Genomic DNA, 10418 nt, shown 5'->3' on the forward strand with positions numbered 1-10418 from the left:
GTACAGACACCATATAAAGGTCATTCTGTTTTGGTCCAGGTTTTTAGTATCAAATTCTAAACATGTAATAATATGAGGAAACCAGGCCAGTATCCGGAGTTTTAATAAGATAGCTTTAACTTCCTTCAACACAGGGAGTAATTCTATATCAGATTAGACAGAAACTTGGATAAAAATGGGGCTTATATTGTATTTCAAAGACGGATGTTAAGTGAAAAAAACAAAGTATCTTTGCTGTTCTATTTCTGAAAGTTGGGTTGGGTCGTTGCTGTTGTATATGTGTGTCTTAGACATATAGTCCGTTCTATTATCTGAGTTTCTAAAAATACCACTGTGTATGTGCTTGTAAAGTGTGTGCATTACCTCAAGGCACAGTCTAGGCTATTAAACTCAAAAAGAATAGCAGTCACTGTTCAGCTGAAAATGCCTCAGGTTGGTGTATTTTTGATGCTGCCATTTAAAGAGGCTTCGACGTCATCAGTGATATCTGAGTCTGGGAATTTCTGTTTACTGGATCACAGTAAATCTTCTCACACTGGAGTGAGGACCTATAGCATGAATTCACACTGACATGAGACTGCACCTAACTAACTCTAATAAAAGCAGCATTTTCTCTCTCTCTCTATGGCAAGCACATACACAAACAAAGGCACACACACACATGCACACATCCCACCTCCACCACATACCAGAGGTGGAAAGTAACAAAGTACATTTACTCAAGTGCTGTACTTAAGTACAATTTTGAGGTAGCCTGCTGTCACTTTAATTGAGTATTTCCATTTTTATGAGACTTTATACTTTTCCCCCACTACATTTCAGAGGGAAATATTGTACTTTTTACTCCACTACATTTATCTGACAGCTGTAGTTACTAGTTACTTTGCAGAAAAAAATACCTGCATTGTTAGAGTTTAAACTCTCCAACAGTATATAGAGCAATTAGACCGACAACATTAAAATACTTCTTATGCATCAATAATTTAACACTCTGAAAGGGACCGTTCTTCAAAATGAGTACTTTTAATTTTGATACTTAGGTACATTTTACTGCTAATACTTCTGTACTTCTACTGAAGTAAATTTTTGAATGCAGGACTTTCACTTTTAATTAAGTATTTTTCCATTATGATATTGCTACTTTTACTTTAGTAAAGGATTTGAGTACTTTTTCCACCGCTGCCACATGCACACCCCCCCCTGTGAAACTTCTCACACTGGCAAACGCTTCAGTGATCAGGTATGAAACTCAAAAGTGGCTGAAAATCTCCAAATGACAGAAGAGCGCTCAGCATAAATGGAGCACTTTCTCACTCAAGTGGCTATCAAGTTACCAACAGGGGGATTGTTGCAAAAAATGGTCGAGTTGCACAATGAAAATCAACAGAACCTTCTAAAGTTGACGCCTAGAAATCTTTTTGCAAAAAGTCTCAGCTGGGGAACACAAACCTTGGACACAATTTTCAAGTTTTTTCTTTTCTGCGGGCTTACTGTGTTCGTATTAGCATGACATGTGACCTGGCCTTGTATCACAGTAACCTAGAATGACAGGACAATAGCTTTTCATCACATCAGTATTTTGTTCACTTCCTATATTGAGGTTGTCACGTTTTTTTTCTCCATTTGCTACCACACATCGTCGCTCTCTGATATGTTTTTTTATAAGAAATAGAGACACTTACATTTGTTATATGAACGTGTGCATACAAACACACTCACAGAAAGACACAGAAACCCATGCACACACACACACACACACACACACACACAAAGGCCTGTCATCTGAGACCACTGTATTTGGGTCACTCCAGGTTTTTGTAGTTTCTGCCCTCTTGGTGCAGTTAAGAATCATAGTTTCCCTAGTTTCTCCCTCCCTGCTATTATGTTCCCTACGTTTCGGTCCAATCTTCTTTTATATTGTGTTTCACTGATACTGTAGAGCTAATTTGGCTGAATTTGGTTTTCTTTCTCATAATGATTTACACTGAAACTACCATGTAACACATTGCTCTATTGCTGCGACATCAGCAGATCTTTGAGACAGTATTTCTATTTTTATTCAAATTCCAGATAATGCAAATACAACAAAATCTCATGTCAGTATTTAAAAATGGACTCAACTGAGGTTCTTATTCATTTCATAACAGCCTTACATGTTTCATCAAGAGCCGTCACAATCTGCAGGTATTTATTTTGTCATTTATTTGTCATTCAACAGCCCATCAGATCATTTCAGAGGACGATTACATTGTGATTATGAAATCCTTAATCCATTTTCTAGAGGTTGAACTTCCTGTACAGTGTTCATCTGCTCAGAAGCTTCTGATGTTGCTGACAAGGAGGAAAATGTTGGTTGCACATTTCTTTTACCTGTTACAGTACTTTGTTTCTTACTTAAGACATTAAAATAAAGACACAGATACAGAGTAGGGAAGACGCAGGAGAGATTGTCATGGTACGATTTGATCCACATGTGATTTTAGAGGCTGGGGTCGAGTCGTCTCACTTCTTGCGCTCCTCGATCTGCTCCACCTCGCTGGACTCATCCACCACCTTGCCGTTGATCATCGTCTGAGTGACAACCTTTACGATCTTCCTGGTCCTGACTTCAGGCTCTTCTGTAACACACAGAATAAAACCAGGCTTATTCCCTTTTTTTATTATTCACTATAGCATTTACCTTTGCTTGTGTGACGTGGCAGGTAACAAGTGAAAGTAATTATTAATATCTTGTCTTGTAGAGCAGCTTTGAAAAGAACCACTATGTATAATGTCTGCAAGTATTACTATTTGCTTTGGTGAGGCTGAAAGCTACACTAGGCAACTTTGCATGTTGCTGGCTGCAAATGGCAGCGAGATGTAACTGTTTGAAAAATTTGAATTTCAATACCCAGAAATCCTGTAACGTGACGTCAACCTGGCCGGTCTGTGATTCTGCATACCAAAGGGACAAGAGAACCAAACGATCTAACACTGGTCAGTCCAGCTTTCTCAGGATGGAGCACTCGCTCAACACAATTTGTATTTCGCTCTTAAGTTTTCATTTGTCATTTCCTGTGGGCGGAGAAGTGTCAATACCCGATACCAGAATTTCATTTGGGGAGATAGGACGAATCTACAGGGTCTCAATAAGCGGGGATGGGATGCTTTCCACTACTGCAGCACCACTTTGTGATTCAGGCTGATAAGACGGGTGTATTTTTACATAAAAATCCAAGTGCAGCTTTAATAACCCAATATAATGCGTAGGGGCTGTGAGGGTAAGAAAGAAGGAACAAGGAAGTCAAAAATGACAATAGTAAGCCTGCTGAGATTAAGAAAAAACAGGCCGTGCCATAAAATATGAAACTGTTAGAGCGACCCCAGGGAAACTATCCATTCAACAACGGGTCATATTCCCATCAGAATGAGCCAATGTTGGCCGACTAACAAGAGGTGTTCTACCACAGTGATATCCTGTAAGAGTTGCCGTCTTTGCCATGTGGAAAAGGTGTACTGACAATTTTATAGGGAGAAATGAATTCTTGTAGCAACTTGCTTGTGGTGACAAGTTTGTTGATCAATTCAGGAGGTAAAATAATCTGTGCTTACTTTTCGGAGGTGGAGGTGTTTCCTTCACCCTGTGGGACAAAAGAATACAACAGTTTAATACAACAGAACCTTTTTTCAGTTTATATGTATATCTGTTGCAAGTAGGACACTTTAAGTTGGTATGTAAGTTCATATTCAGCATAGCCACAAGCTGGGTAGCGAAAACCAGTCCTGTACACATTTTAGGCATTATAATTGATCTTAATGCATTAAAAACGTATCAACAGGCATCAAAAAGCTTTAAAATGCTACATCCTTGCAACAAGTTTATGATTATTTTTATTTCGAGCACTATTCTTTCAAGAAAAATTTAAACAGAAAATTATTTGCTCCATCGCGTACTGAAATGTGCTCTACTTCAACAAAAAGTTCTGTTTTAGAACTGTATGTATCAGTAACTGTATTTTGAGTAACAGGACTGCCAGCAGTGTCCAAAAAGTTCCCAGCCCGAACCCAGTCCTGCATACAAGGGATGAGGGAACCACTCACACTTCCTCTCCCTCCAGCAGCCTCCTGTAGGTGGCGATCTCCATCTCCAGGTTCTGCTTGATGCGCAGCAGCTGCTCGTAGTCGGTCTTGTTGCGTTGCATGTCCAGACGCAGCTGAGACAGCTCGTCCTCCAGCTGGGTCAGAGTGGCCTGGAGACGGTCCATCTCCATAGAGTACTTATGCCCAGTCTCCCCCAGGTTGCCCTCCAGCACTCCCACCTGGCAGCAGCACACACAGGTAGAGGTTAAGACAATAACTTATAGAATAACATACAATACAAATGCCATGTACAACAAGGTAGCAACAAGTAACTGTTAACTATCACCACTAAATGGCATTTTCAAGTTAATGCAAACTTGTCCCCCACATTATTTCAAGTTGCTGTGTAACAATTTAACATCAGTAAATCATTCCCACATTAATTACTGTAAACAATGAGACCATTGCCAAGAAGATTGCCAGCCTATACATTGCATTTTACATTGTGTGCCTCCAGGTCAGATTTTGTGAGAAATTTACTGCGTTGCTTTACGGCACAAAGGGAAATTGCTTTATGGCACAGTTTGTTTTTACTTTGTGTTAGCCTATATTGTCATAATGCATATTTGCTGTTATTGCTCTAATCCTCCTCCTTGCTCTTCAACACAGAGCGATGCCAGAGAGGGGGACAAGTGGCAACATTCTCTTTGTGACAGGAAGCAGCAGGGTTTATGGGAAATGTGGTCTTCATTTTGATATAAACACTAGCATTAGCATGTGTGATAGAGGCTACCAATTGTCTCGACCATGGTCTCATTTGTTTATGCTAATTATATTGAGGTATCACAATTAATTTGACAAAAAAAATGCACATAGCACATAGACATACACATAGCACCTTACTGTGGTAGCACAGTCCACATCAACCCTAATGGCAGCCATTTTAACAACACCATGGTAAGATTGTATAAGTCACTGATGTGGTTGAAAGATGAAAGCCCTATAGGCTTAGCTCGATATTGTTCAGACAGAGCATACATATCAATCTGGAGAGCATGTAGACCTTTTAGGTCCACAAAGGAGTTATCTCTGTTTAAACAAGCATCAGACTTGTAAAACATAATTCACAGTTCTTCACAGAGCCAATATTGCCCTGAATGTTTACCTGTGGAGCTCATCATCCATTTACAACCCGCAATACCTCACCACTTGACCAGGGCCAGTAGGGACTGTCAGCGCCACAATATCTCTCTATTCAATACTGTGGGCGAACTATCAGGTTGAGCAAACACACCATTACGTATTTTTGTCTCCAGTGAAGACCTCAAGCTGCTGTATGATCTGTTTTCACATGTTTAGCAGTGACACAGACAAAACCTTTGCTTGTTTGACTCTGGGTTCTGTCGCATTGATTGATTATAGGAGCAGAGTGAAATCGCTGTGTACATTGTATCGCTATTAGCTCTTTGTTGACAAAGAGAAAGCAGCTGTTACCTATAGATAGGCCTGACGTGTGCAGGAGGGAACAGGTGAGGAAGAGGTGAGGTATTGGGTTCCAAAGAAGCGGTGAAATGGTAGTTAATGTGAGACTTTATTAATCCCTGCAGGGAAATTCTCTTTTTGCTTGCCCTTTTGCTCAAGGACATCTCATCCGTGTGATTGCTTACTGACTCAGGGGCTTGAACCTAAGTTCTTTAATCACTAGGCCACCCTGCCACCCCTACATTGAGGACGAAGGTATACTGTGTCCCCACCATCGCAATCCCACCATCCAGGAAAGTAATATCAGTCTATGGTAATTTGGCTAAGAGGTTGGTATGCCCAGAGAATGAGATGTTTATTGTATTCTAACACTGCTGCTTCACAGTGTTTATGTGTGTGTGTGTATACTGTACCTGCTTGCGCAGACTGTCGAGCTCGACCTCCAGCGCCTGCAGGAAGCGTCTCCTCTCACTGAGCTCACTTTGGGCACAGCGCAACGCCTCGTTGCTCTCCTTCACCTCCGACTGCACTGCCTCCAGCTGTACAGCACAAATACACACACACCAAAAGGCTATCTCATGTCTGTAGTCTATTAATACACCGTTCGAAAATGCAGAAACTCCTAGATTAAGCAGAACATAACTTTAACTACCTGAGAGAGAGGGAGATTGGAGGAGGGACTGACCTTCCTGAGGTACCAGGCCTCGGCTTCCTCCTTGTTTTTGCGGGCGATGCCCTCATACTGGACCCTCAGCTCGGCCATCATGGACCCCAGGTCAGGGCCCTGCGCTGCATCCACCTCCACATTCACCTGCTCATTGGCCAGACGCGCCTTCAGGGAGACCTTCTCCTGCACAGTACGAAGAGGGGAGAGGACTGTGGTCAGCGCTACAGAATTTTAGTCTGGACTTTAAACCTTGGAAATTAACTCATCAAAAGCCTGGTCATGACAAAGTAGTTTGGGTTGGAGGCCATATTGGAGGTCCACAGCTCTTGGGCAAGAGTGGCTGTGAATAGCTGATTGCGTTTCTAAACGACTGCAATCTATCTCAACACGGTTTAATAGAAACTATTCTGTTTTTACTTGGGAACTTCTCTTTTTTATCATTGATACATTTGATAGACTTTGTGTTTAGATCACATCAGCTTTGCTAGCCAGTGAATCATAATAACCAGTTGGATAACTATCACTGTTTTGTAACCACATCTGATCTGATCTGATCTGATAGTAGGAGCTAGTGTTTGTAGTGGCGTTCACGTATTCACGTATAACATTACTGAATTGACATACACCCACATCATGACTATGTTTCTTTCATATATCTCTTTTTCTAGCATGGCTGTTATACATTTAAACTACAAAGCCTCTATAATCTGCGATGATACTCTGTTTTATTGAAACTGTTCGTGGCTCATTCATTCTTTTATTTGTTCTTTCTTTTATTTTTCAAATTGTCTCAGCTGATACAGGATAACATTTTCAGATAAACCTCTAACTTGGTACTCAGTCAAGACTAATGAGAGCAGAGCAGTGTGTGAATGTCAGACAGCCAGGTACCAGTAATAGGCCACATCCTGGACACCACACCTGACTGTCTAAACACACACACTCCCTGAAGCTGGATGGGCTCAAATAATCTGGTTTTGTGTGTGTGTGTGTGTGTGTGTGTGTGTTCATGTACGTGCATGTGTGTTATCAAGGTATCTAGAAGCACAATGACTACAAAAGGTAGGGTGTGGCCAAACACATTATCATGTTTCAGATACTGAATACTGTTAACCCTTCTGGCCTAACTGGGAGAGCAAATACAAACACACACACACACACACACACTGCTGGCTTCTGGCAACCTATTGTTTCAGCTGTGTGGAAAATACAAGCATTGGAATGTATTAACAGCCTTGTGGTTTTTTTCGGATGATATCAGTCACGCACTGGCCCTCACACACCTCTAAGAACCCACTATACTTCAGTTCCTTACGCAGAAACGTTCTACTTTTCTCCCAGGTAGACGCTTGACAACTTGCAAGGTGATTGGGCTGACGAGTAAACACTCATTGATCATATTTTGACGTGACCTTCGCCTCGGAAGGGATCTCACCTCTTCGTGATTCTTCTTGAGGAAGTAGAGCTCCTCCTTCAGGCTGTCCAGGTCTCCTCGGAGGGTGGCGATGATCTGGTCATGGTCCGACTTGGCTCTCCTCAGAGCCTGGCAGTCCCTCTCTACGGACTGGCACAAGGTGGCCTCCGCCTCCCATCTGCGTGTATGAACGTAGTGGGGAAATAGAACAGGGAAAGGAGGTTGCAAACAAGCAGACGGGTACATTAAATTAATTAATTTGAAAATCTCATTACAAAGTGCAAATAATATAATTTGAATGGAGAGCTTGTGAAATTGTGATGGGCAAGCCGTCTCATTTGTGATTACTACAGCAGAATAAAATGCAGCTAATATCGCGATTCATTTTTCTGCCCTATGACACGTATCGTCACATTTTTGTATTGCGATATATTGAATTTCGATATATTGTCCCATCCCTAGCATGCACAAACATGTTGTTACTGTCCGGTGAAAACCTTGTATCTCCAAAATGTCAACTGTTCAGGAACTAAGAAAAACAGTCTTGTTTTCAGTTTCAACACTATGCATTTTTGAGTTTATCCATTGGGGTTTGAAAGGGTTTCATAAGGCCAAGTGTGGTAGAATTTTCTCAACCCATGAGAATGTAATGAGCATGTAACTCTTCTATTGAAGGATTTCACATGACAACAGCTATATGAATGTGGGTACACATAAACTTTGCTGCTAACAGCTACAAATCATTACCAATTGATATATCACTCCTCCACAGCATGCCATGAAGCATACCATCAACACATTGTGAAAAACACAAGCGGTGGGTGTATCCCGGCTCTAGCATCTTTCCTTCTGCTCCACCTTGCCAACTGTGGATACTTCAGAAATGGATGATGTCTCCCTGACCCGCACCATCTATCACGTCACTGTGCTGACCGATGGTGGAGCTGTTAGTCTCCTGCGGGCGCGTGAGCACCGTGGGAATGGGGCTCTTATTTCGCAGCCTGACAGAAAGGTCATTTATTCACATTGCTCTGCAGTCTGGCGCTCCCATGTGAACACTCACAGGCAAGTAAAAGAAAAGAACCTCTGTGTGACACTCACTTGACCCTGAAGTCATCAGCTGCCAGCTTGGCATTATCAATCTCCAGCATGATGCGGGCGTTCTCCAGCGTCTTCTTTCTCACCTGGGCGGGGAACCGGGACATGTTGGAAAATTTATAAAATCAGGCAATGGAAGATGAGAGATATATGCGCTTTTTCTAATGCAGAAAAACAGAAAAACACACAAAATGCACCCACTGTAGCACATGATCCTGAACACCCACTCAGTGTGTTTCACCCTCCATTGGGCGGCAGATACAGATCCTGAATCTGTAAAAAAGCTCACTTTGGTGGGAGCTTTGTGCCTTCTGCCATCAAGGCTCTCAACAAACTGCCTCCATAACATCTATCTATCTATCTATCTATCTAAAATAAGGAGGGTGATAACGGCATCTTTGGTTTCTCACACAATCCTTAAGTTCATACTTTCTTCTTTCATAGGGCTATAGCTTGCATTTGAACACTAATAATCACTAGCTCATTTTGAACACTGACCTCCTGCCCGATGACATGTGCCTGGTTCATCATGCCCTCGATGTCATGGCCCTTGGGTGCCCGCTCCAGCATGAGCTGCTTGATCTTCACCTCCAGCTCGGCGTTGGACCTCTCCAGCGAGCGCACCTTGTCCAGGTAGTTGGCCAGCCGGTCGTTCAGGCCCTGCATGGTCTCCTTGTCGCTGGCCCCTACGCCGAGGCCGTTGAAGGAGAGGCTGGAGCTCAGGATGTTGAGGCCGTTGCCCACCGACAGAGAGCGGGACAGGGACAGGGTGGTGGAGGACAGGGAGGAGACGGGCGGCTTGGAGCGGATGCTGCGTCCGCTGTCCCTCAGAGACATGCTGGAGAAGGAGGGCTGGCGCACCGAGAAGCTACGCACGGAGAGGGTGGAGGCCATGGTGTCCGCTGCAGCAGAGTTGGATTGATAGGTTTATTTAGGGCACAGTGTTCTTATCAAGCTACCTGGAATACAGTTTGCATTGTGGACTCAGTATGTCATTAAGGAGTATCTAATACACAGACAGTGGCTGGAAATGTAACTTAAGTGTCAATAAAAGAACAAGCCAAGTCTAAACAAGAAGGATAACGGTTAAAATTCAAGTGCTGTAGAACTAAACATTATGTTTCTCTTCTTGTCTCAGATTTTTTAGACTTCAAGGCATCTCCTCCATCTGTGCCAAAAATCCTATCTGTGTCAGAAGACTGTAGCAGTTTCAAAATCTGCTTTCTCCTGCGTAAAATTGAAAATTTATAGCATAATCAGTCAGTGACATGACATAGTGTCAATAGAGCAATAGAAGAGCAATAAATAAAAGATACCAGACACTTACGCAGAGCTTTGTTCTTCACTAGGTCTTCTATGGAGATGTCTCGGTCGGGTTTTGACCCTGATGGTGCAAGTGACTGTTGTTGCTGGACCAGATTTCACAGGTGAGTCGGGCTGCAGGGGCTTGACTCTATTTGTGGGGTGGAGCCACCGCCGGTGCATCCAATCAAACTGCACAAACAGGAGATTGCAATGTGACACCCTATACACTGAAAAAAATAGCTGTGGTGCACAATAACTAAACCAGTCGGTCTAAATGTGTTTTAATTCTAAATGTAGTAGTTTATTGTCGGCAACATCACAGGTTTAGAAAAGTTGAAACACTGAATTACTGTGCTGCAACATAAAAAAAAACAACATCTACTCTCCCCAAAA

General features: G+C 42.4%; 1 protein-coding gene across 1 annotated transcript; it reads right to left on the reverse strand.

Annotated features, from left to right (window-relative positions):
* Nucleotides 1-2203: 2203 nt before the first annotated feature.
* krt1-c5 (keratin, type 1, gene c5) lies at nt 2204-10123 on the reverse strand. The gene is made up of 9 exons (XM_071897659.2): nt 10048-10123; nt 9219-9622; nt 8724-8806; nt 7644-7800; nt 6227-6391; nt 5955-6080; nt 4081-4298; nt 3592-3620; nt 2204-2618 (listed from the first exon to the last, which is right to left on the reverse strand). The coding sequence occupies exons 2-9, from the start codon at nt 9612-9614 to the stop codon at nt 2503-2505; spliced, it is 1290 nt and encodes a 429-aa protein (XP_071753760.1). The 5' UTR covers nt 9615-9622; nt 10048-10123; the 3' UTR covers nt 2204-2502.
* Nucleotides 10124-10418: the final 295 nt, after the last annotated feature.

This window comes from Centroberyx gerrardi, chromosome 8, assembly GCF_048128805.1.
Source record: "Centroberyx gerrardi isolate f3 chromosome 8, fCenGer3.hap1.cur.20231027, whole genome shotgun sequence".
Taxonomy (NCBI): domain Eukaryota; kingdom Metazoa; phylum Chordata; class Actinopteri; order Beryciformes; family Berycidae; genus Centroberyx; species Centroberyx gerrardi.

Bases quoted from the DNA above. Each gene is read 5' to 3' on its own strand.
- krt1-c5 (XM_071897659.2), bottom strand. From the start codon at position 9,614: ATGGCCTCCACCCTCTCCGTGCGTAGCTTCTCGGTGCGCCAGCCCTCC. The intron at 3,621-4,080 runs GTGAGTGGTTCC...TTTGTCCCACAG, and splicing joins CTGCTGGAGGGAGAGGAAGT to GGTGAAGGAAACACCTCCAC. The intron at 2,619-3,591 runs GTAAGCACAGAT...TGTGTGTTACAG, and splicing joins AACACCTCCACCTCCGAAAA to AAGAGCCTGAAGTCAGGACC.